This window comes from Pleurodeles waltl, chromosome 10, assembly GCF_031143425.1.
Source record: "Pleurodeles waltl isolate 20211129_DDA chromosome 10, aPleWal1.hap1.20221129, whole genome shotgun sequence".
NCBI classification, from domain to species: Eukaryota; Metazoa; Chordata; class Amphibia; order Caudata; family Salamandridae; genus Pleurodeles; species Pleurodeles waltl.
This window is the reverse complement of record NC_090449.1, coordinates 744,057,101-744,085,047: the sequence shown is the minus strand read 5'-3', so window position 1 is coordinate 744,085,047 and position 27,947 is coordinate 744,057,101. Positions and strand designations below refer to the sequence as shown.

The following is a 27,947-nucleotide window of genomic DNA, read 5'->3' as shown; positions in this document are numbered from 1 at the left end:
TATATATATATATATATATATATATATATATATATATATATATATATATATATATATATATATATATATATATATATATATATATATATATATATATATATATATGAAAGTTTCACTGATATTTTTACCTATTATGCTGCTCCACTAACATGGATGTTTTCTCTTCCAGTCACAGAAAAATGCAGTGGGCTTTATTACAAGTGACTGGGATTATCAGCATATCTGGACAGCGCCACTCAAAAGCCAGTCTGCTAAGAATAGGTTTGAATGCACTTACATGTTCTATTGACTGCTAATCATTTATATCTGAAAGCTGTCAGCCTTATGTTTTTCTTAAACAAAATGAACATTACAAATATATGAGGACTCTTAGTCAACTATCTTGATCTGTTAGGTTGCTCAGATGTTTGTCAAAAACTACCAACAGAAGACAAACTTCAAACCCATTGAAGAAACTGGGAAATCGGTCATGCAAGTATTTAGGGAACCTAAATATTTATTGACCCAAAGTATTCAAGCCAGATTAATTACTATGTTTAGATTGGTTTCTTTTTGCAATTTCCCTCCTGGGAGCATAAGTCTAAAATCCTGCGCCCTTCTCCATGACAGGTTAGCAACTGGACTGCTGGGGGTGAAAAAAAAAAAAAAAAAGGGACTGAGCATTGAAAAATAAGGTACACCTTCCTGCTGTAAATCCCTGGCCTCTCTTGCCAGCTTAGTAATGATCCACTGACAGGTCATTTTGTTTTTGTGGTCCTTCTACTTCGAGGGCTAACTGATTTTGTGCCTGTCTTTATCCTTCATATAAGGGAAATGCTTGTTTAAGGAATGGTGTTTGGCCATGTTCAATTACTGTTTATGAGGTTGGCTTACAAACTACTCAACCAACATTCTCAATGCAGCATTAACATACTCATATTGCAGCTACGTTCTCCTACTTCTGATACTACAGTGCCGTTTAACAGTATTAGAGTAGTGAGTCTCCTGGTACCTTCACCAGATGCTAAAAGAAGCTCTAAATGCTTTACGGTGTGACCTTGTAGTAGGCTAAGTAAAAATAACATGCAGTAAGATCATATAGTACGCATCTAAATATACTTTATTATAATGAAAAGACTCACTGTGTATTTGAAAAGTTCAACACCATTGAGAGGGATCTTCGATCTACGCCCGTTGCACTAATGGCATTGGCAGCTACAAAGTAAGACGGAGGCCTATTACCTTTGTCTATGCGAGTTAAAGATACTAATAATAATGCAGAATATTTGCATGAAAAAATATTGCTATCAGCACCCCAAAACACCATGCTAGGATACTGTTAATTCAGGGGCCAAACATATCCAATGCTTTGTTCTGTGTGACTTTAAAAAAAAAAAAAAAAAAAGATACTATGAGGCTGTAGCACATTTCTGCCTGAGCAATACTTGTTGTTCACTCATTTTCCTATTGACGTGCACAGCTGCGATACAAGTACAAGAAAAGAAAATCATGAAATTAATTCACGGACATTGAGAAAACAAATAGTGTGCTAGAAAATGTAGAGCTGTTAACACAAGACCATTTCTTAACAACCACAAAAGGGTTCTTAGTAACTTGGTTATGGTGCATTTAATGCATCTTGTTTCAAAGCAGATTTGTTAACACATTCCATGGCCACTGCCCCATACCAATGCATATCCATTTTAATCTATCGGAAGGGAAAGCACATGTGAAACCTTCTTCATCCCCATTCTGGTCCTCTCCTTCCCCTGTCCAAAAAGTTGGGCAAGCTCATTTGTCCCTCCCCAAATACCTAGGGCGCTCGCCTAGTTCCTTTCCATACGCATTTCCCTATTGTCAAAGCCTCTTCCTAGTGACAACCACCAGCCCCTCTACTTTTTAGTATCAGCTTTCTGGAAACCAAATGTCTCTGGATCATCTCCATCCACACTTCACTGAACCAGGCTTTTCCCCATAAAACACAAATCCCCTTGTGCTTTCTCTTCCTGACCCAGTCTTCATCAGTTTATTTTGACCACCCCATAAAGTCAAGATCCTACCTAAGGACCCTTTTAGTGTCCTCTTTTCCCAGGCTACCCAGTCCCCGATACTTTAAAGCAGCTGACGGTGTCTCTGTTGTAGCAGTTTCAAAGCATCAACAGAGTTGGAGTCAATCTTACTGAATCTAATCCAAACAGAACAGACTGGCATAGTCATTAGTGCACACCAACCATATTGTAGCTTTGCACAGCCAACTAGAACACATACCAGCACTTAGAACACCCCACACGTATGTTTTTACTTTCTACATGCTCTAAAGCAGCTTTTTTTAAATATATAGCAGAATAACTGAATAAAAATCCCTTGAGACGCAAATGGGGAACGGTCCATATTTTGATATTATTCGTTACCTCGATCAAGAGTATTTCTAAAAAGCGATTTTGCACTTAATTACAAAACTACCCTTCCTCCATTCTTGTAATGCTTTGTCATTGGTTAGCTCTTTTTTTTATTTTTATTTTTTACTGTAAATGTACTATTTTACAATGGATAACATTTATAAACGTTTGACTGTAAATAACATAAAACACTGAATTTTCTCCATACTATGTCTAAAGACACTAGTGGGGTGTGTTTTAAAAAGCTAAGGTTTTTCATTTATCTCCCTAGTCACATTCAAAGCAACTTTCTAAAAAGAGAAGCCCTGTTGCCAGACTAAACACATTTAAACTAACCATCCAGATTTATGAAGCAATTTGCGGATTCATCTTTATTAAAATGGGATACTCCTACTGTAGGGTAGATAACTTTCATCCCAGTATTTAAAAAGCGACATCTGAAAAATCTTTCCCGGCATTAAGAGCTAGCCGTTTATGGTGTAACTACCTGGTTCATTTTACAGACAAAAGTTTAAAAAACAGAGAACAGCTGTGCAAAGAAAGTTATTAAACAGATGTAAACTGTGTCCTCTACTCTAACGATAGAAAACAAAAAAAACACATGAAATAAAGGCCCCGTGCAGCAAAGATGAAGAAAGCAGTACCATCCACAAAAAAGAAAGAATTAGGTGAGAAATCCAGACCATAAACGCGACTTTAATCACAAGGTCACTTCAGCATGCTGAAGCACTTGAGCTCTGTTTTCAAAGGTTTCTGTGGTCACTTTGAATCGAGACGTTAAGTGCATGTTTTTCTCTTGTGGGTTAGCCTTGTTTAAACTGTCCTGCATTAGAACACCGCCCGTTGCTGAAGCACACATAATGCACAGTTTGCGGCCTTGCACGGATGGTAGTGAACCAACGATATGGCCCTTGCCCAGCCTCTAATCCGAGTAATCCTTCAGTCCGAACGGTGCTCAGCCTGGAGTACTGCACAGCATGGCCTGCAATGCCCTGTCACACGATCCTATTCCTGTAATTGGTACCTTGTTCACGTCATTAAAAGATTTTCAAGGCTATACTGAACAAAAAGCCAATTCAGTGAATATATGGTAGTAATTTTAGGCAATCCTGAAATAGGGCATCATGAAATGTGCCCAGCCCTGCCCCACAGACAATCTAGGTGTAAGGTCCCAGAACTTCAGGCACAAGGGTTGAAGGGGTAATGTGGTGTCCCTAAGTCTACAGTGAGGATTGGGCATCTCGAGTGGGCCCTTGGCTGATTTTTTACCTGTCGTTGGTCCCTGTCACTTTCCTGACACCAGTCGGTTGCACCCTGAAGTGGCCGCAACTTGACAACAGATGCTGTCCAAACCCCCCCCAACACCTAAACCAAAATATTGATGAATCAGTGACTTTTAATAAACGTGGTAGATGTGTGGGTCAGTTCTTGCTCGTCAGAAGACCAGTTTTATCTCATCCTTGCATAGGCAGCATTGTTTTGCCCCTGCTTGCTCATTTATATTCTCTATTTTATCTCTTGTCCATTTCTATTGCTTCACTACATCTTATGGTCTTACAGTATCCTCGTACCTGCCTGCCCGTTACCGTAGGATCCTACATCGTCTTTAGCTTCTGCCTCATAGTACAAATCTCACAGGCAGTATCCCTACTGTTATTTAACTGTACCTTTAAATGTAAAGAAAATTGTGAAATAGAAGGTGAGAAAGGACACTGTACGGAAAGAGCTAGAAGAAGAAAGAAGAGCAATAAGGTAGAAAAAATGAACATAAAGAAAGGTAGACAGCAGAGAAAATGGAGAGAGACTTGCATAGAGTAGGAAGAGAGGGAAGACAGTATGGGGAGCAAGGAAAAGGAGATTTGTAAAGAAGAAGCAGGGGAAAGAAAGGCCACGGCAATAGGAGTGGGGACAGGAGAAGGCCAGTGTAAGAGGGAGCAGAAAAAAGGAGGAGTGGGGAGAAAGTTAAGTCAGATTTTATGGTTAAAGAAACGAGAAGTTGGGTTGACAGAAAAAAATGAAACTGCAAAATAAAGGGCAAGAGTAGGTAAAAAAATAAAATAAATAAAGGTGCAGGGAATAATTCATAATATGTTTAAAACCTACTGTAAAACGCACAATTGTATCCCATTTTTTTTTTAAACGTAGAAGTAGAATAATCCACGCAAATGCTCATTCATATAGTCACACTTAACACATTCACTAGTCAAGCGGAGTCACAATGATGAACTCGATAGACCCACTTTTTCATAATGGGTTTCTGAACACAGAATTCGTCAAAACCTGGTGATTTCCTACTGGTCACAGCATTTGGTGTTTGTTTCAATTTGCCCGAATTCTGGAGACACTAACCAAATTGCCAAAGCGTGTGACCTGCAATAATTTCCACTGGATGGATGAAAAAGCACCCTCTGACACCTTTATTCGTATCTGGACCCGCCAACTCCTTTTAACTAAACCATTTGTTCCTCTCATTCAGTCTTTCAATAAGTGGACAAATATATTTCAAGCTTGTTTGGTGTATATTAGAGAGGAACAAATGCCTTCTCTGAGAGAGAAAATAAATTAATTAAAAGAAGCTATGGGCCGCTCAAATTTAGTTGAATCTATGAGTACAAAAATCCAAAATATATTTTGTATTGTTAATTTTGCATGTTATAAAAAGGTTTCCAAAAAGCTGTCCACCGAATGTTGATCTTGGGAAGTTTCATGTAGATTGGTCATGAGAGGAAAATAATTGATACCAAGCCTGCAAAAAACAACATTCGTCAGGAGAATTTTCGTTGTGGTCTAAGTCTCTCCACTAACTTCGCATAAATCTCCAACAATGAGAGTCAAAAATGTATAGCCATTTTGACAGGGCAGTTTACAGGAGTTGGTGAGCACAACCATTATTCTATTCTCTAAATGAATCTATTGCCAGAAGAACAAAAAAAAATGATATATCAATTACTACAGACCTTGGCTGAAGCTCCCAGTCCCTCTTTAATGGGTTGAAGGGGATGGGATCATGTTTGGACAAAATAAATATATCCTACCTTATGTGAGGGATAGAACACAACCTAGAGCAGGGGTCTCCAACCTTTTCTGTAACAAGAGCTACTTAAGTTCAACGAAACTCATCAAGAGCTACTAATATGATTAGTGATGTAATAGTGGCCACATCAGAAATTATTACATTAGCGGTCACCATATGCAAGATTACTACCAGCAATCCCCTCAGTGCATCAGGCATGGTTGCCAGCAGTAATGTATAAAAAGGCTTTGTCAATATGGAATGCCTTTACATGGGTAATACATGACAGTCATAGCTGCACAGTCTCTAGTTGCAAGGTAATAACATTTGTAAAATTTATTCCCAATACCACACGATTACTCAATTATGAGCATTAAATATATTTTGGAAGTTCAGCCATCTTTCTCCAAATATCAGCGTATGAGTTCTGAAAATAAACATTTTCATCTCAACTATACATCCTAAACTTTGGTATACATATATTAATTTTGGGCTGCACACAAGAGAGATACTTACAGGTACCTGAAGAGTTACTAGTAGCTCATGAGCTACATGTTGGAGAAGCCTGACCTAGAGGGTTAGTGAATAGCCCTTTTAGGGAATAAAGTTAATTTTGATTGCACAAAGAAAGTATATTTTTAGTTAGAACTGGGTTGGTGGACCTCATGTGAGGAAATAAATCTTACATTTTTAAGCCACCTTTCCACCCAAGTGGCCTTATGAAAAACTCCCATTTGATCGACAGAGGTTACTAAAAAGGAGAAAACAGGCATAGAGGTACTTGACATAGGGCATGGCCAAACGGCAAGCCTTAGGTTCAGTACCAACATGGACAGATGCAGGGGAAAAGGGTTTTGAACACTGCACCATGAGTACTGTGGACTCGTAGTGGGCAAAAAACATGGACTGAGAAAATGTTCTTTGTTCTGTAACTGTACTGAAGTATATCTATTTGTAATCAATAAAGCACAAGGAGCTGACTCAGAGGCTTCTTGGCGCTAAACGAAAACACTTTACGGGGCATTTTTGACAAACATGGTAAACAAAGACAAAAACTGCTTAAGTTTAAATGTGCTCTGAAAGAAAAATGGGTCGGAAATGTCTCATAGGGCAATGTATTCAATGCCATAGTAATACAGACTGAGAAAGAACGACCCTCCTTGACGGGACCTAGAAAAATGAGGAAGAACTAGCAGATTGGTAGTCTGAGATTTTAAGAATCCTGGAAGAGGCATAAGGCTTAAACAAACCTTGCACATAGTGTGAATGGGACAGAGAACAGCTTTAAGACATTGTACAATGTCTTTAAAAAGACAAAGGCTTATTACAGGGAGACAATGTAAGGACTTTACCTGTCCTGAAATACGAGTGTGTTTACAGAGAGCACCTATATTCTGAATAAACAAATGGACTACGTTTTAATATGATTTGAAACAAAGTCATTGTCGCAGGGATAGCAGGTACACACACGGCTTTCTTGTTCAGAGGACAAGGCAGAAGGCCACGTCCGCATAAAGAAGTCTCTACCTGCTGGTACTGCAAACAGGAGCAGCGGGAGAAAGACATGACCTGGCGGTGCTGTGGCCACATAAAATGGGGCAAAGGTCATACCCTGTACCCACAGAGGATAGTCACAGGCAATGCCCTGTGGGTAGTGCAGGCGTGGGTCTTGGGTATCTACAGTGCATGACTTCAGGCCATAAAATAAGGTGCAGAAGGCATAGGAACAAAGTACAGAACAGGCCAAATACCCAAAGAGCAGGCTGGGCAAAGGACTTTAACAATGTTGCATTAACTTGAGATGTGCTAGTTCTGATCATTCTGAAACTGAACAAACTATGTCTGCTAAAGGGGTGGGTAGAATGTTTGTGTAAAAAGTGCCACTAAATTAAAATTTAAACTTTTATTGACACGTACTACTAGTTACGCTTTGGTGACGGAGATACTTGGAATTATACTACCTTTTGCTAGGTTTTCACACTCCAGTCTATACAGACTTTCGATTGAAAACCTTTGCAATAGCTCCCCAGAGATTAATGAGCCTGGCCCACAATCAGCATCTTCACTTACCAAAGAGAAAGTTAATACGGAAACCGGTTTATTGTACAGTTTCAGGCATTCTTAAGTCACAGTAAAAACGTACATGTCTGCAATATGATACACGTGCTCTTCAGAATGGAAATTTTACACCATTAAAGCCCAACTCACATTTTGCAATTGGATTTGCATTAAGACATTTGATCACCACAGACTCAAAAATACTACTCTAAGCATGCAAGGGAAAGAAACAAGAATCCTACTTTGGAACCTGGAGTACTGGAATTTACACCAGGCATCGGCTCTTGATCAAAATGTGTTACTTTTGCAAATCACTTAATCTCCTTATGCCTAAAAGTACTAATGTGTAATTCAAATAAGATTTACTTGCACAGTCTTCTTACTTTTCCTAATACATGCTCAGCAATCTGTTGCCTCTTATGAAGGTTCCAGCTATATAAATATCAACGCATACCTGCACTGGCCACATTTATAAACTTAAATGTAAATGCAACCATGATAATAAAGCGAGACCGTTAATGAATTCAGGGAGACTGAAGGAGCCATTAGGTTAAAAAAAAGTGACACAGGGTGTGAAAGTTGTATAAGTACCCGAACAAGAGACGGGAAGCATGCAGTAAATCTGATTGCAACAAGCTGCAGAACTCCTGCATTACATTACTGCTAAACTTTTGGCCTTTGAAAGATCAGTCCCCTGTTCGAGGCATTCATTCTTTTCTTCTATTTCAGCTCTTTTGTTGGCAGACCCAGCTCATCGGTGCACAGGACACTGGGCTTCAGATAAACTGGGTTACATCTTGTTTGAATAAACACCATTTGGCTGCAATTATGGGTTTCCTTCTGCTCGAGTGATGCCAGCGGCATATGGTTTTATGACAAAATAAGAAAAGGGGTATCTGTGGTTGTCAATCTGAAGAGCGTCTGCGAAAATAGTATGCGTTGCAAGATGGTTTAAGTGCCATCAGGTGTCTGCAAATGCTTTTGCCTTGTGATAACCGAGCCACCTTTTAATGACTCTACTATTCCACGCGCAATTACCTTGGATGCACATTCGTAAGATGATAAATCAATAAGGCCTGGCATGGATGTTTGACATCTGCAATGGACATCAATCAATGTAAAACTGACCCCCATTTCATAAATTAGAGACAATCAAAAGTAGCCTTCTAAAATATCTAACAAAAAAATAACTGAGGTCAAGTGACACGGGTCTCCAGACTTGCCAGCTCACAAGGTGGGTTCCACCGTGTGCCTCAGAATAGCAGAGCTCTTCACACGATCACTTGATGAGGAACTAATATCACCCGCTGAGCACTGAGCGACCTGGAAGGTCCTGCATAGAATACGTTTCCAGCTTACGTGTTGGAGGTCCATCGCCCTTGGAGGAGTCCATGCATTCTTTTGCATCCTCTATAGAACACTGGAGGTGTGCTCAGAAGCCTTTGTTTTGTATTTTGGGGACAGGGGAAGCCTTCTTAGGCAATGATCTCAACTTTCATCTCAACAACATCACAGACTCCAACTTCACAGACTTAGTTGAAAGTCTACAGAACATCGGCCTTACCCAGCTTGTACACAGCCCTACCTACATTTCCAGACACACCCTGAACACCATCTTCTCCTCTAGCAATATTGTTAACGTCAGCCACATCACTTGATTCACATGGACAGGCCACTACATTGTCCACTTCCACATAACAGGGCCACCAACCACCCTTACGGAGCCTAGCAACGCTTTAAGCCGCTGCTGGAACAAAGTTACAGAAATGGAGTGCCTCAACACCCTCCAGCTAAACTACCAAGACCTCATCAATGATACAAACAAGTGGATCACCACCTGCACCGATAACTTGGTGCCCCTGTAAAACAACACACCCAAAAGAGGCAACAAACAAGCTAGCTGGGACATCATTAACCTCAGAGAATCCAAGAGATTTTGCAAACAACTCAAAAGGAAATGGAGAACCACCCGAGGAACCACTGCAAGAAACAGCTACATGGTTGCACTTAGACACTATCTCCATCAAGTAAAAATGGCCAAGAAAAAAGATCCTGAACCTGAGAATCAAGGAAACTGCAAGGAACATTTCACCATTGTTAAGACATTCACCAATACAACAGCTTGAATCAAGCCATCACCCCTACACAAGAAATCTGCAACAAACTCTCCAACTTGTTCCACAAAACGTAAATAAGAGCTACAGCAACTTCGAACACCAGCCATCCCCCATCGACCTTCCCATTCTACTAAACTAACCAACCAAATACCACATACTGACAGCACTGAACCTTTTATCCATAGATGACACTGCAGCAATAATGAAGACAGTCCACTCAGGGGAACCAACAACCTCCTGCCCCAACCATATCACAACCTGGGAAGAACAACAATCAGCGCTGCACCCACTTCCATCATCAACACCTTCCTCAAATCAGCCACTTTCAAAGATAGCTGGAAACAAGCCAAAATAACTGCTCTCCTCATAAAAACCTGTTGACTCCAAAGTACTCAGCAACTACTGACTCATCTCGCTGCTACCCTTCCAAGGCAAAGTCATTAAGAAGACCATCAACAGACAAATCTCAGACCACCTAAAATGTCACAAACTCCTGGACAACTCACAATCAGGATTCTGCAACAATCAAAGCACCAAAAAAGTCCTCATCGCTATCACACACGACATACACACCATCCTCGACCGTGGACAGACCACCACACTCATCCTCCTCGACCTCTCTGCTGCTTTCAACACTATCTCATAACACACTTATCACCACACAAGACATAGCAGCCATACGAGAACCAGCAAACCACTTCCTTCCTCACAATAAGAACACTGAGTCAGGCTCTCGCAGTTCAGAGCAGAACCCAAGGACCTCATTTGCAGAGTCCCACAGGGATCATGACTCAGTCCCACACTTTTCAACAGATACATGACTCCTCTGGCAAACATCATCAGATCCCACAGAACTGACATCTCCTACGTCGACGACTACCAAGTTAATTTTTACCCACTCAGATGACACCATCACTACCAAGACCAACTTCAAACAATGCATGACCAGCATGGCCAATTGGATTAAAAAACTGCCTTAAGCAATACTTCTACAAAACTGAAGTGCTGATCTTTGGAAAGAAGAGCTCACCTTGGAGTTTCATCTGGTGGCCCACCAGTCTTGGACTCACACCCACCCCAACAGATCAAGCTAGGAAACTAGCCCTCATCCTGGACACCAACCTCACCATAAAGTTCCAGGTCAATGCCGTCAATTCCTCATGTTGCACATCCTCAGCATGTTACGGAAACCTTTAAGTGGCTCCAAATAGACACCAGACGTACTGTCACACAGGTTCTAATCACAAACAGATTAGACTATGGCAATACACTCTACTTTGGAATCCCAATTCAACTTCTTGACAGACTTCAAACCAACCCAACAGACTTGCCAGACTCATCCTTGACCTTTTGACCCGATCTCACACCACCTCTCAAACAGCTCCACTGGCTCCCCATCCAAAAGAACTGCCAGTATAAACTTCTCACATACGCATTCAAGTCATAGCACAACACGGGACCTGCATACCTCAATCACCAGCTTCACATCCACCAACCCCACCAGACAACTTTGCTCAGCATCATTATTACTTTTACACCCCTCCTTCCCACAGAAGTGGAATGGGAGGTCAATCATTTTCTTACCAAGCTGTCAAATCCTGGAATGATCTCCCACAAAACATCAGGGCTTTTTCCTTACTTCTTGAATTCCACAAGAAGCTGCAGACCTGGCTATTCAAATAGTCTTCTTGCAGGACCATCAAGACTGCCTGCATTCAGGCCCAGCATCATCACACACCTACACTCACTTACTCAGCACCTGGATACCCTTACGGGTGGGTAAGCAGCGCTCAACAAATCCACATTACATTAAAATGGACACTAAGCCCTGCCCCTCTCACCATTGGCCCACCACGTAAATTGCCCCTCCAGAGCCGTTTAGGCCATGAGAGCTGAAAGCCTCGTCCTCTCTCACACAGTCAACACATTTTTTTAGGTTGGCAGGTCTGAGTCTCTAATGCAAACATGTCGGTAAAACAAGTTACATTAAAGCGGGTAATAGTAACGCCTATTATTTACAGTGATTATAAACGAAAGATATGCAGTATATGGCGTTAGATAAAAAATAAGTTCTAATCTTTATAGTTATTACCGTCACTGATGTTCTCAGTTAATTGGTTAAGCTTCACATTTTTAAGGCCTCAGCCTAGAAACCTAAATATCCAGCTGACCAGTACCGCTGAAAGATATTCGAAAGAGCAAACCATAAACATTGTACAGAAAAAGTATCTCAGCAAAATATTTCAGAAAATTAATAAAGTAGTAACCAATTAAGCTGAAGTGTGCATTGCAATGAACATTAATAACAACCAATTCAAGCCTGCTAACACTCGCAGATTGAACAGGAAATAAAGAGATATATTAAAAACAAAAGGAAATGCATTTGTAAAGTACTGAGCATTTGAAATCTAAGCTTATCTAACTAGTGTGAAGCCAATACAAAATATTTTGGAGTCTTGGAATTTTTTGGAAGGGTTTTTAATTTTTGGTGGCGAATTTCTTACTCGTTGAGTTCAAAAGTGCAAATTAGATGGTGGGATTGGGGAGTAAGGCACGGCATCCATGCCAAAGTGGGCTCGATAAAGACGTTTTGTTAATTACTGCCCTCAAGCTAGGGTGGTAAAACAGACTAGCAATTTAAAAGGTTTTTTTTTTTAAACTTCTGCAATACTGCTTCACTTTTCAAAGCTATCAATTAAAATTGCGTGTAAAGTACTGCTCGGCAATACCTTTTTCGGGGACACTATTCAAACAAATTGTTTAATTAAAGAAACCAACAGTTGCGGGACTTAACACCTCTTCGGACCACATTCTGTCAACAGGAACATTAGAGTGCACATAGAGGGTAGTTGTTTTGATACGACCAACAATGCTCATGCACCCTCCAGGATGATCAGGAGGATGGAAACAATTTCAGACTTTACTAAGGGTGCTAAATTGATAAGAGGAATGAGGTCAGAAATCTGGGGATGGATATAAAAGTGATATGAAACAATTACATATTTAATTTATAGTACATAATTTATTTTGGAGAAAAACCCATTATACTAAAACGCCAACTAGGATGTCACACTGAGCTAATAATTGGAGCCCATGAGCCACAAAAACGTTCCACAATCAGCCCCGAAATAGTACTGCCTGCTACAAATCTCTGTGGGTAGGTCACAGAGGTGTGCATAATAAGTTTGGAGAAGCCTACTGTACTTAGGCAAAAATGTCTGAAATGTGAAAAGGAGGACAGATGGCAAGGTGGATATCAACTCTGTTCCATCAACACTGCTGACAGCAAGCTTTAACAGACTTGGTTTGACTCAGCAGCAGCTCCTCTGCTATGGCAGAGGATCGTCACCACCCACCCCTACCCTCTGCCAGCAGCAGCAGCTGCAAATCGTTTACAAGAAAACTATAATTAACTACGCTTATTATCATTTTCTCGTAAAAGGGGCGGGCCACGGGCGATGACGGGGATGGAGGGGGACTGCACAGCACTGTCTCTCAGTGCACATGTATGTTTGGCCGGCTGTCTTGGGCCGGCCAAACACACAAGTGCACTAGGCGCTCTCCAACCTGGCACTCTGTTGCTGGGTTGGAGACAGGAGGCAGAGACCTCCACTCTGCCTCGGAGCACCCTGGGTTGGGTGCGCCGTCCAATAATAATGCTGCTTTCATGCTGCATGAAACCAGCATTAGGATTGGACGCACGACAGGCTGAGAGCCTGTGCCTGCAGTGGAGGAGAGGAGCGGAGCAAAAGGTACGTTTAAAAAAAAAAAAGATTACTTTTTTTTAGTGGTGTTCCCACACCACCTGCCACGCGCTACTTTCCCCACCCCTTTTCCCTCCTGAGAGCTGCCACTGGTTTGAGCTGTATAATCAAACTGCATCTGATGACAAAGAGAGGATCATAAATCATAGATCATGTGTTTTATTCTCTGCTTAGACATTTATTTATAGATATAAATACTATTTCAGAGAACAGTGCCTGAAACAGCGTTGGTCTTAACAGGAACAGAGGTAAAAATATGAAATGCGAAAACACAGAAAATGGAGTTAAAAAAATTGTTAAACTTTGTAATAAGTTCACTGAGGAAATTAATGCTTTTTAAAAATGTTGTAAACTGATGGAATAACAAACATAATTTGGCAGCAAATAAAAATGTTTGCTTATATCAGTAATGAATGCTAGTTGTCCAGCTGACATTAGGCTTTCTTGAGAGAAGGAGCCAGTTCTAAGGACAAGGTATTGAGATTCAGGAAGCATGTGAGAAGTCTCACTGAGGAGGAAGGCTTATATTTGTTTACATTTCGTGCATACGTTTCTGGCATGCATATGGTCATTAGGAAGTCACAATTGTCACTTCCCTAGATTTGTTTTGACCTGTGTCACAGTCTGTTGTGCGCGGCCTCATGTACCATCAACTTCCTGGAAGTTATGTGACAGCAAGCACTCCCATCCTTTGAATGTTGAAGGAGATGTCAATGTCTATAATAGTGAAGCACTGTGCGGAGAAACCACAAGCACTATTGTTGATGCAATTCCAATTAGTATACTAATGAATGTCAGGAAGAGTGTGCAGTAAGCGGAATTAAGGTTTTATTGAGCAGTAGTGTGCGGTTGAAAGGAAACTGAAAATATGTATGGCCCCCTTCGTGATGTAATCTGGTCATTTGTGAATTTGTGACCTGGATTATTCAAATGCAGTGAAGACCCAGCAACCAAGAAAAATAAAGGTGGGTGGCTTCAGCCCCCAACTGTGTTTGTTTTAAGGCATGCACCTTACTATATCTTCCAGAGGAAATTCTATTACTCCAAACTATGTATGTGCTGCTCTGAACGCGTTTCACCTCTTTGGAAAGTCTTATAAAATGGTAATAATAAAATTAATTACCAATAGCTTGAGATTTCTTTCCCGCTTTATCCTAATACATATAAAATGGTTTCACTAGAGTTTGTTGTGGGGATTATGGTATGTAGCACATATCATATGTACAATGTTGTGGTCAAGAGAATGTGTGATCTTTTTATTGTTAAACTATTCTTGGACAATGATCTACATACCTCTGTGGTCATAATCCTTGCTTGACCAAATGAAACAAAGAAACGCATGCTTGAGCTTCTAATTCTTAAGCACTGGCAATTTCCACAACAGTATCCCAGTATGTCAACTTTGACAAGTCTGTGCCTTTGAAAAAGGAGACCAGACATCTGAAAACAGGAGAGAAAATCAAAACACACCAGGGGTTTGAAACAACCGGATGCATCTTACAGCCAAGTTCTCCTACTTCAAACCCTGCCTAAGCACTGAATAAAATAATGAGTGAATATGGGATTTTTAGATGAGTAGGTTCACCCACAGGCTCCCCGTTGCTAGGACTGCATTACTGCCCAAAGAGAGAAACAGGAGAGGAACAGAAGTTAGATAAAGGATAAGTCTTAAATGACATCCAAAACATGCGACTCCTGATGGCCTTAAGTGTGACTGGTAAGTGCTCAATAACTGGGGAACCAGAACTATATAAGGCCACCTCCCTGCACCAAGTGTGTTTTCGTAGGCTAATGGATAGCTAACAAATGTCAATCTTCTGAGTGCAGAGGACGAATGAGTACATAAGGCTTTAGCCTCAAGAAAACGATAAGCACCCCAACTGTAAAAAGCTTTGTGTGTCAGAGCCGTGAGGTCTATGTGCTCGCCACCTATGAACCATGTTTTGATGGGATAAAGAGACACTGCACATATCCACAAGACAAAAACAAGTCTAACTGATATAATTGAATTATCTGAACTTTATTAATAGTCTTCACTAACAGTATTCACCTAGGGTAATCTAGACAAGATCTCAACTCCCACTACGGGGGCCTTGAATTGAGATGGAATCAAAGGCAAGTTCTTCTTGAGTAATGTCATTTGGTGAAATCAAGCTGAGATTACAGGAGCTTACCTGCCTCCTCATTTGTACTTTGTTAATTGACACAGTGGAGACCCCATCTGTTCAGGTCAAATGTCAGGTTCCACAAACTGTGCAGGTCAAACATTAGAAACACCATTTTGTCCTGCAACTTCAGCACCTTGATAATCAGCCAGACTTGAGTTACTGTGCGGCAAAAATGGACAGAATGCATATGCAATTCAAACTGAATGCTCAGATGATGGCTGACAAAGGCTGCTTGTAGACACTGAACAGAATGGGAGGAGGATAGGAGCCCAGAGCATCTTTTCACTTAGGTGCCACCAACAATGCAATGGAGGGAGAATTAAAGCCCCTTCGATTCTGGTTGCTCATCCCTGCAGGTTCTTGATCTAGACAGCTCTTTGATACATTTTCTTGGGCCTAAGATATTTCCTTTTCAACAGACTCAAGCCAAGCAGCACGGATAACAAAGATTCCGGCTGGGTGCAAGCCCTCCCTTCTGTGGCACTCACAGCTCAAATATATTCATCCTCTTTGACAACTACGGAAGCCGAATACATGTATACTCTCACCCATCCAGTGCCATAGGTGGCCCTTCCACAACATGAGTATGCAAATTAACTTTACAGCAGCGGTATTCTCTCTGATTGATACCAACAGATAATTAGAAATCAAGAGGATCTTAAAGATTGACCCACCACATTATTCTGAATGTCAATTAATCGTGCCTCTTATTACCTACTGCCATACCAATGGATCAATCTTTGCTCACACACCATGGGTCAATCCTCCACCTATCTCCAGTGAGCCTTACTCAACATCATCTTGTGTCCTCCCCCATCTTGTTTAGTTACTTCTGTTGATGGTAAAATCAATCTTTTTAATTACCACTATATTTTCCAAATATTTCCAATTTCTCGCCAGTTATCTGCAGGCTCACTTAATCAGGTTTCAAGTTATTAACATTTTGCTTGATGAATACACTTTGATCCATGTTTGTGTCCGTATTTACTCAACGAATACTATTTTTGTAGAAAGTTCTTGGACAATGTTTTACAGTAATCTACAGTACTTTGACAATGAAAATGTACCAATAGCGGAATTCCTAAGGCGCAGAACTAATTCCTAAGATTTGTTTTGGTGCTTGCAAAAATATGATAGACCAAATTAAATTTATGACATGTGTAGGCAATTCTTATTTTTTGATTTTAGATAATACTCGTCATCCTTCTTTAATTGAAATAAAGGGGCAAGTGAAAATGAAGAACGGGCTACTTAAACATGTTTACATGTCAAATACCAGCATACAGATAATATTGATTCAAAAATGTGAGCACCAATTGTGGACTCGTTTCTCCTGAAAATGGTTACTATACTGAAAACTTAAATTCGTGAGCCAATTTGTGTTTCCATCTTCTCCCCAAACAACAGTCGCACTAGAGGCTACTGAGGAAAACAATTGCAGTCAGAGGTTTAAGTAGGCCTGATGCCTAAAGAACCTCAACATTTCAAATGCATCTACATTTTAACATGAAAAGAACCAAGTGATGTGCGCCAGGTTTTCCACCTACTAGCAAGTTAATGAAATAATGACGACGAGGTTAAAAAACAAAGTATGTATTTGTATGGTGCCTTGCCCTGGCATTTTCTGCTCAAGAAGACAGCGGCCAAATTACATCCAGATTCTCATATAAAACACGCATAAAACAAATGTCATGGTTCATGTATACCTTCTTTAGAAAGACATTTAGAAAAAAGGGCTACCACAGTGAAGAAACTATCATTTTGCTCAGCCAAACGGCTGTTTTATGGCCACACCAATTTATTTATGCTTACTATCGGTGATACAAACTTACATGATCTTCGGTTGGAAATTTTCTGTGGCGTAACAGTCACAACCGCCGGCTTTCTCAATGCAAACCTCCTGCAAGGCAACACAAAAACAGGGGGAAGAAAATATTAGCCCATGCTACTTGTCACTATCCCAAATTTGATAAGATCTAGAAAAGTAAATGAATGAACTCTATTGCTGGTTTCGAAAAATAAATCCTAAATACTTCAAAATACTACACTTGCCGGGCAATAAATGTATTTGCAGCTTCACTTGCTACATAGTACATCAAATGGATGTGAAAATCTAGCTACTGATGTTCTATTTTCCATGTGTTTTCTTCCAAACTGGATCAAGGCTAGTCCTGTCCTCCTGTCATTACTCATTTTAGCCAGACACACAAAGAAGTCCAAACTATGCGCGCAGAAGAGTTACAATATTTCTCCTGTCGGAGCCTTCGAATTCCATTGAGCTGATCGCAACTCGTAGTAATTGTGCATATTAGGACCATACTCGATGCGGTAATGTACATTTGTATGACATGACATCTTATGAATCCAAGTCGAAAAATGCTTCAAAGTAGCTCACCTCTCCTGGAACTGCTTTGACGGAATCAAGCCGGCGCGTGGATTGGCATCACCTTCGTGTTTGGCTTGCCACCATGTTGCATCATCTTGGCACATGATCTGAAGGATATCTCCCTTTCGGAACGACAGCCCGGCCTCTTTGCATGGGATTGCTTTATCGTCATTGGGTTCATAATCAAACAGGGCTTTAATAAACATCTGGAAGGAAAAGGGCACTTTCAGTCTGACATCGATCCCCAGACACACACTGGTCACGGTCGCCTTAATGTCGTGGAAAATAATAACACAACTAATTTTAGAGCCTCAGGACTGCTGTGCACGGAAGATGCTAGTTATTAGATATAACGGCCTCCTCAAGGGCCCCTTACCTTGCCATCTTTATTTGGAGTTTCTTCTTTGATGCTGGGGATGATTTTAAAAGTAATTGCTCCCTGAGATTGAGCCTAGTGAACAAAATACACAAAATAAAACACATGGTTAAAGAAGGTCGTAATTATTTTTTTAACAAGTGAAAGGTAACATAATAAAAAAAAGTCTCACACCAACAACCCTAAAACTTTTAATCAATTAGCTCCCTCTGCATTCTTCCCTCTCCTGACCAATCTAAAAAAAAAAAAATATCTGGCATACTGCCATTTTCGGTAATACCCTGCTGGTCATCCCAATACTCCTAAACAGCCCAAAAATAAGTATGTTATGGTGTGCCACCCTCTACAGTTTTCTACATTTCTCAAAATGAAGCAGCGCTCTGCGCACACACACATTCAGAGCAAAAGTGCAGCATTATGCAAATTGAGACTCTGTGAGGACCTCTGGTCTAGGCAGGCCAGTGGCTGACAGATGAGATGGTGTTTGGAAGCCGGAAAAGCCTCACCAACATTCCACCCCCTTAGCCCACTCTCTGAAGATTCAAGGGAGGTGGAGGATCACTGCCAGTCAGAGCTACTGGCTTTGGAGCCTGGAGGTTAGCTCAGTATGCACACTAATAGGCTTTGGACCTGGAGCTTCACTGCTCTTCATGCAATGCTAATGGCTTCCTAGGGAAACCATACACAATTTGTACATTAATAAGAACATTGTGCTCAAAGCTGAAGATTACCAACAAGTAATTAAAGCAGTCAAGTTCATTTGACACATCGTTTTAGGAGAAGATTACGAGATGTGCTAGGATTACTTGAAAGTATATTTTGTGTTTAATGTTTAAAAAAAGAAAGGCCAGAACAAACCAGGTAAGTGCTGTCACAGACTCTGGATGAAGAGTTATCACAGAATGTTCATATATCATCACTTGTCTCACCAACTCTCAACTTTCCTGTGTCAGTCTTCAAAAGCCCTAGGCAGAAGTACTTTCCAAACATCAATCTAGTATCCCATTTAAGGTGTACTGTGGTCTGGTGCACCCTCGTACAGTTTTTCTTTTAAACGAAGTCCACTTTGCACAGCATGCCATCTTTTAAACCACATTTAGAGAATGTCTCTGAGCTCTGCTCCAACACCCTTCTCCCCCTTTACACCTGCTCCATCTGCTTTCATAAGGATATCATTCAACAGTGCTTCTACACACAAGAGATTGCAAAATATGCAGTTCTTAATTGTGCAATTTATGGTAGAGATGAACAGAGTATCCGCTGGCCACCCACCATCATGGATGGACCTTATTTGCACCTTTGGATCCCTATACAAAGATTCCCCCATCTCAAAGCAGTCAACAAATACTAATTTATTGTTACATGGCAGACACGGAAAACGAAGACCATTCACCTTTAGACCAGCATTTTTCTACCATAAATATAAACAGTATTTGAGTGATGTACTTCCTGTGACGTGTCAGCCTATGAAACTTCATGGATAACTCTCATCCTGGGCTAAAAAGAAAGTGGGCCTCAATCTCCGGGGATACTAACACCACAGAGAGATAATCTACCCACTGTTTAAGGAATCTCTTGGTGGAAATGATCAACCAGTGGGAAATGGAGGACCCAGAACTTTTTCAGGCCTGCCTAGAATGGGATTCTTTTGCATTCACCAAGTGCTTGTGCAACCGGTGGTACATGTTCCTTGTAATACAGTTTCTGCCCATGTGTGGTGTTACAGAAATGATCCAGTGGATCAACCGAATAAACCTCTGTTTTAAAGCTACGTTTGCTCTTTTACAATGGGAAGCGTATTAACAAATCAGAAAATAACAAATGGATTGACCATATTATTCCACCTCGAAGCAGTTAGGCCACCAACTGAAACACAAAATGCCACGTTTGGCTCTCATTTATTTAACCTGAAACAGAAATAGCAAATGTTAGGCTCTGATTTATTTATACAGTATACTTTTTGCTGAAGGCATCCTGAACTAGGACTGAAAACGCAACTAACCAGGAGTGGTGGTGAAGGAAGGAGAAAGGCATGCATTTACGTATTTTACAAATAGAAAGGTGAGGAATTGCCTGGCGAACGTCAATGGGAAGATTCATTTCAAATTTTGACAAAAAGAATTCTAAACGATTGTTCCACACAGCGCATCTTTTGGTGGTGGTGGAGGCGGTTGTGGACTCAGCAGTGAGAGACAGCATGAAGGAGTATAGGGTGACAACACGGGAGAGGAAATACGTTTTTAGTCAGTGTTGCAATAACTCCAATAGATCAGGCAGAGGAATGTAAAATGGATCATTGCTTAATAGGCAGCCTGTGGAAAGACTAGCATGCATTAGTTACACAGCAGGCTCTGAAAACCTTTCAGAAGGTAGACTGCCATGCTTTGGATCTTCTAAAGTTCAGTAAGTTGGAAGTTTTAGAGGCCTAAATAGAGGGCATTCCAGACGTCCAGCCGAAAAAGAATGGCAGAACTAATCACAGAAGCTCCATTTTCATGATGAACTCTAGAAAGAATTTTCATCAAAGGCTCTCATGCAGATTGAGCAGAGAAGAGCAACAGGATCTACATGAAAGACTACTACAGGAAGCAAATGTTGAGAAGAATCCATGCTGTTAGCCCCAACAGCCTTAGGGGGACATCCACGGTCCAACTTATCACCTACCTCCTCCACTTTTCTGACCTCGTTTTTGCTGCCTTTAGGACTCTGCGCACTTTCCCACTTCTAACCAGTGCTAAAGTGCTTCTGCTTACTCCCCTAAATGATGGTAACATTGGCTTAACCCTAACTGGCATATTTAATTTACTTATAAGTCCCTAGTACTTATAAATCACTACACTTGCCAAGGGCATGTAAATTAAACACTACCTGTGGGCATGCAGCACTGATTGTGCCACCTACTTAAGTAGCCCTCTAACCATGACTCGGGCCCCCCACTGCAGAGTCTGTGTGTGCAGTTTCACACTGCCATGTAGACCTGTCAAGATAAACCTCTAGCCAGGCCTAAACCTTCCCTTTTCATACATACCTATCACCCCTAAGGTAGGCCCCATATGAACCACAGGGAAGGGTATGAGGTATTTAAATGGCAGAGCATGTACTGTTAAGGTTTACATGTCCTGGTAGTGAAATACTCCCAAATTCATCTTTCACTACTGCAATGCCTATCTCTCCCACAGGATAACATTGGGATTACTTTAATATATCTTTTAAGAGAGAATTCCCAAACATAAAGAGACAGACCCTTCAAGTTTGGTGTCTCTTGACTCACAATATAAAATCACAACTTATAGTGAAGACGGATTTTAAATAGCAGTTCTGAAAATGCCACTTTTACTTTTAGAAAGCTGCCATTTTCCTACTTTAGTCATTTGGTGCCTACAGCCTGTCTCTACTAACACGTCTGGAGTGGGATGACAGGTGGGCCTGTGCATTCCTTCTAGAGAGCCACGCACAAATGGAGCTTAGGTGTGACTAATGGGTCATTCACAGCCTGATGGGCCATCATGGGCAGCATGGGCTGGCACACCTGAATGGGCAGTGTCCTGCCACACACAAAGCGCTGCATACCCTCCTGTTGTGAGTCTGGAGCCAAGGAAGAACCTTTGTGCACTTCAAAGACCTTTCTATGGAGACTCCCCGACTTCAAAGTAATGGACCTCTGACACAACCAACTCAGTACACTTCTTGACCTTTTCATACTCTGCCAGAAAGAAGAACTGCTGTGCTGCTACAAGGACTGCCACTATGCTGAGCCGCTACTCTGCTTAAAACCTGCTTTCTGACCTGACCGGATGCTCTCTGGCCTCGGAGGGAGAAGAACTGGACCTGCATCTCTACATCTCATGACCAAAGTGACTCCAAACACTTGCCTTATGTTTCCTGGAGTCTCAGGGACACAAAAGACTACCAACTCACCTGCTGCAGCTCCTGGACTCATCTTCAACCAGCTCCTGACCCCCAAGAGGCGCAGCTCCAGTCCTGAGCCCTTGGAAGTGGTTTTTGGCTCCTGAAAACAAGCTTTTGGGGTCTTCGCAACTGCGAACAGGCCCTCTTCACACCAGAAACGTGGTGCTCGCCTTAAGAAATCAGCATGAGCCACCGCAAGATCATCTCTTTGCACAGTATCACCACTCATGACCACGAGGCTTCAGACTGCCCGTATACGACACCTGGACAACTCTTTGCAGTCGCGGACAACCACCAGTGAGCCTCTCCTTGCTCCCGGCAAACTTCTTCCCCACAAACTGGACCCTTAGCCCAATTCTTGGGAGGGTCAAAGTTCAGCTTGACTGGATCTGACCCGCACGCCACGATGGTGGGCCTAAACTTTTGGACTGAACCCAGTCTAGTACGACCAGATATCCCTGGTTGGCGCTTTATGCTTTTAAACAATATTACATGTTAATCTTTAAAAATAAATATCTCTACTTCTACCTATTTGATTTAGCTTGTTTTGGTCTTGTGTTGTTCATAAAATTAAACTACATTTTTCTAACCAGCTGTGGATTATTTTTGTGTGGTATTTTCACTGACTTACTGTTTGAGATATTGCACAAATTCTTTACACTTTGCCTCTTAAATTAAGCCTGGCTGCTCTGTCCCAAGCTACCAGAGGTTGAGCACCAGCTAACCTAGGGTGTGCTTGTGATTTATTCTCATTGTGATTTCTGCTTGGACAGGGTGCATACATCTGCCAATGAGAAACCCAATTTCTAACACGTACTACAGAAACAGGATCAAGGAACCAACAGTCCTGGTATCAAAGGTGCAAAATGTTCATTGTGAAGGGTGTCCATCAATTTTGAAAAACGCCACTGGCCTATGCACAGAAATGGGAGCACCGCAAAATCTTTTATAGCAATATTAAAGATTTGTGGTACCACAGTAGCGAATTTACACATTGCTATTCCATCCAAGTGAAACGCCACATATGACCCAAACCTAGGTGGTGGAGATGGCCATGAGCAGCAAGCCTATTTACCAACCAGTACAATCACATGCAGCAATGCTGATCAAAGAATGAAGTGCTTCTGCCAGACAATACTGATACCTTGGACTACTCGCTCCCACGGATTCAGTTCGCAAGTGGTTGAAAACCACATTAATACACACTCGCGCTTGAGAACTATGATAAATTCCAGGGACCTAACCAACTACCAAACTATCTTGACTATCTCATATAAGACAAGATAGACAAGATAGAAAACAAGATACAGAAGAGAAAGACGTGTTCCAGCTGCAGGGGATTGTGGAAACCAAAGTCCTTTGACATTAATGTTTTTTTTTTTTTTTTGGGTCGAGCGAGCAGGCGGTCTGGCCTGTTGTAAGTCTTGTGAGCTTTTGACCACGCCCACCACTATCACTCGTTCATGGGCTTGCCTTTCAAGGATCCTGTATCATCATTGGTAAATGCTTTATGTTTGTTCCTCCTTTGGGCAGTTTGTTACCGCCTTAGCCATTGACACTATTACATGGATAGTTGCACGTTTGCCGATACGTTTGACTGCGAGCGAACTTCTTTTTCCTTTTGTGTCTCTTCTTTGCGCTCATGCTCTTGGCAGCCATGGAGCTGTGAATCTCAACTGTTTTAAATTTCATTTTCAATTTATGTAGAAAAAAGTCCAGTTAGGAATTTACAAAGCTAATAGCTCTAACTCTCGCAAATGTAAGACCCACTGCATTACAAATGCTTGTTACTTTTAAGACAAAGAGCAAACACCGAGCTCGAGCTCAGACTTCTTACTGAACATGGTTTCAGTCTTAGCAAAGTGCAGACTAATTAGTGAACTTCATTTCCATTTCAGCCTCTTTTGGTGAGGTGCAACCTCCAGCTTCACTCAACCTGCACTCTGAATGAGAAACAAAATTATCTTTTGTTGTTTTTTAATGTGGGCTACATGCCTGAACATTTTGTCACGAACGTTGGAGATTGACATCTTGCTGCTGGTGGGCTAAACTACTATAGAACCAACAGTTTTTACTGCGATTGCCTTGGTTCCGAGAAACGTTTAGTATCTCAGCCCCAGCCTGCCATTGCTTGCTAGATTAAAAGAGGATGCCCTTTTGTTTGCCTGAAGCGAAACAAAAAGTATAACTGAGTGAAGACGTTACATCTGTTCTCAGTTGGTATGTTGATGGAACAAAAATGAACAGGAAGAGAGTGTGTGAAAGAGTGAGAAAGGACATGTGAATGTCTGAGAAAGACAGCCTGATCAAGTTGGAGTCCGGGTGACCCAGGGAGACAGTATGAAAGAGTGAGAGGGCTGAAGAGTGAGATAGAGTAATAGTTTGAACGTGAGACTGTCTCAGAATTATAGACAGTGTGTGACGGAGAAACAGTGAGAGAATCAGACAGGGAGGAAATAAAGTGAGACGAAGAAAACAAGTGAAAATTAGAGTGAATGAGTAGGCAGATAGGGGAACTGCGTCAAGCTCATGTGTCTAGTGCACTATCGATAGGTAGAATGAATACAAGTCATTAAACCCGCATGTTTGGCAACATTTTCCAGATTTTGTGTGTAGCCTGGACAGACAACCAGGGATTAAATAGTTAAGTAATTTGTCATTCACTTGCAAATGAACTCTGATTAAATGAAGATACACCTCAAGCTGATCTGTAGTTCTGTAGGGCTCCTAGTTGCAGTGTTTGCGCCATACATGCTTTGGTGAATTGTGACAATTTTATAATACCAGGAGGAGGAGGTAGTCCAGTGAAACACTGCAACCACTAAAGTGGACAAATCTATCCAACCACATACATGCATACAACCCCTTAGCTTCAAGAGAGCAAAACGAAGAAGAGCTCACCCCCAATTCAGTAAAGAAATAAACAGCATGACTGTCATCCCATGGATAGTGTGTTACTGCCACATCAATTACCCACACTCTTCAGATGATGTGACTCACACTGTGGACAAACAGCTGATGAGGAACCACCACTGTGGGACCAACTGTTGCAGGTAGGTCTGCTAGTATTCTTTCAGCTTCACATCTTTACTTCAGGACGACACCAGTTTGCACTGTTGATCATTTTGAACTTCCTTTTGAAGTGCTATAACCGTAATATTTGCATACTGTTTTTTTATTATTTATGTTCAATACTTGTTGCCCCAACATGACAACAAAATGCACGTGACAGCTCAAAACTAGATGCATAAAGGAACATCAAGCCTGCAAAAGAGTCAACGTTTTAACTGAAAGGATGCATTTCAAGTGCTTTCTGGTTTGCAATTACCTATTTACAAACCTTATCAGGAAGAACATTCTAGAAAGGATACCCTTTTTACCATGAGCCATCTGCCTCTGAATGAAGATGACTATTTATTAAGAAGAATGCTGTTTTCAGAGCAGTCACCACCGACATGGCGAATGGCTAACACCACATATGACTGGTGTATATGGTTCTGACATGCGCTCTGAGTAATATGCACAGTATCCCAAACTTTCTAGGTACACAAATTACTCAAAATCTGGCCAAGTATCTGGACAATATATTGCTAGATATGGACTTGAGTACAGAACATTCTAAGATAGATTCGGTAATCCGAGAAATATTGTTACTTAGAGCCTGCCTCAAGTTTTGAACTCTATTGTTATAGAGCCAAATATGTTGAAATATTATATTCGAGTCCTGACTGCACTATTGCTTTGACCGCATTGTTTAAATAAATGAAGAGGGAAAATTCTACACATTTATCTCCATTAAAATAACACATTTGGCCCTAAATCATTCATCTGAGTAGCCCAGCGGAAGTGAAGGTCAAACAGCACTCCATGACTACTAACCACAATGACAATAATAAGGGTAATCGACCTCAAAAGATTAATGTGCTATTTGTGCAGTAGCAAAAGCATAGCATGCCTATTATTTCACATTAGCTACTTATTTTAAATGTGTTATGAGCTCTGCTTCCGTTCATCATAGTAAGCAAAAATAACTACAAATCAATAAGTTTGGAAAGTTCAACTAAATATTTGAAACATTCAAATATAAGAGTGATATTTAATAATATAGGGTACAGTTACTAATATAAAATGAACAAGAAAAAAGTTTGAGAAAAGTGTAAGATTTACAATTCAGAGCTAATAGACAGATTTCATAGTGTAATAAAAAACAAGGTACTGAGAACTGGAACAGATGAAACATAGAAACTAAACATGCAGATGGAAATTGCAAAAACAATGCATGCTTAATTAAAAAACCCACGTATAATTGGGAAGTATTAATTTACCAAAATCTTTATTATTTCCTCTGGTTTTTTGTCATCTACAGATATTCCGTTAACTTCTCGAAGTTCATCACCGACATGAATTAGCCCTAAAATCCAATGAAAAAATAATAATTTTAACAATTCAAATTGGAAGGAGTAGAAGGTAATTGGTGCAAACTGATCTGTATATGCAGTGAGAAAATACAAAAAAGTAAAATAAAATAATACACAAGTAGCCAAAGAAGTCACCTAAAAAGGAAACTGGTAATGACCTTTTGTACGCCAAACCATTGCAGACATATAGCCATGGGCATCAAGAAGTGGTAGCTGGTAGGCATGGGAGTTATGAGGGGGGGCAGGGGAAAAGCTTTAGTCTCTCCTGGTCATTGGTGCACCTGACATTCTCCTTGATACCTCTGTTAGAGGTTATAAAGAAAGAGGCAGGAAGAGGAAATAAACCTGGCTCTGTGAGCGCTGCATACTTGCAGCAGTGGGAGCAAGTATTTGGAAAAAAGAACATTTACCTGTTTGGTCGGGTTCCGTCTCTCCTCTGTACGGGTTCTGTCTCATCTCCGTCCTCTTCCTGACTCCCGGCAGCACACAGGCTCCCAGATTCTCATGGGCCAATCACAACACTGCTGTCATCATCATGACAGCAGCGTCATGATTAAGCTGAGCGGCCTGGTTCGGCACTCAGACAGGGAGTGGGAGCCTGTGCATGTTCTCCACACGGCTGTGCACTACAGCTGGGTGGAGAAATGCTAAGTGTGTATGTCTGGTTGGCTGTCCCAAAACAGCCGGCCAAACCGTCATGTGCACTTATGGTGTACATAGCTCTCCTCCCTGTGACACAACATAGCCCCACCCCACCCTAACCAGGCTCCATACTAAAAAATAAAATGGTAATAACACTGTGTTATTATCATTTTCTTTTTCATTTTTTGCACTGCTCAGAGCAATAGGGCGACACTCCTTCGCCTTAGCGGAGGAGCCGCCATTGACTCGCAGTAGTTTCTATTCCTTGCCCATGTTTTCGACTCTCAGAAGCAAATAGGAGACTACAGAAAGTTTAAATGTGCGACAGAGGAGAGAGGGTAAACTGTGAAAAGCTGGAAAAGTGGTAAAGTGAGACAGGGTTTAGACTGAGGAAATAAGTCTTGGTAATAAAAAAAGAGAGACAAGCTGCTCTAGGTGATGAGCAAATCGGTAAGGTAAGTGTCCCATTGGGTTCTACCAGGTTCCCCCTAAAAGGCCCACTAAATTCAGTATTTAGTGGGCATCCCTAGACACAAAGAAGACCAGCACCAAGAAGATCCAAGACACGAGAACTGTGGGCCTGCTGTTCAAAGAAAAGGTGCCAAACCCTGCCTGCCGCAGCCAGGACATGACAATCGGAGCTGCTGGACATTTGACTGACCTCACGAACCCCAGAGGACCTCCAGGCTTCACCAATCACCCAAGAACTCCTCCCTCC

The 27,947-nt window shown here is 41.2% G+C and overlaps 1 protein-coding gene across 5 annotated transcripts in view; it reads right to left on the bottom strand.

Annotated features, from left to right (window-relative positions):
* MPP7 (MAGUK p55 scaffold protein 7) overlaps window positions 1–27,947 on the bottom strand; it is a 1,064,688-nt gene that overhangs the window by 189,352 nt on the left and 847,389 nt on the right. For all 5 annotated transcript variants that reach the window (XM_069211307.1, XM_069211311.1, XM_069211312.1 and 2 more), the window contains 4 exons: window positions 26,495–26,580; window positions 18,261–18,335; window positions 17,894–18,090; window positions 17,331–17,398 (listed from right to left, as the gene is read on the bottom strand). In XM_069211307.1, coding sequence (XP_069067408.1) covers window positions 17,331–17,398; window positions 17,894–18,090; window positions 18,261–18,335; window positions 26,495–26,580 — 426 coding nt within the window. The remainder of the gene's footprint in view (window positions 1–17,330; window positions 17,399–17,893; window positions 18,091–18,260; window positions 18,336–26,494; window positions 26,581–27,947) is intronic.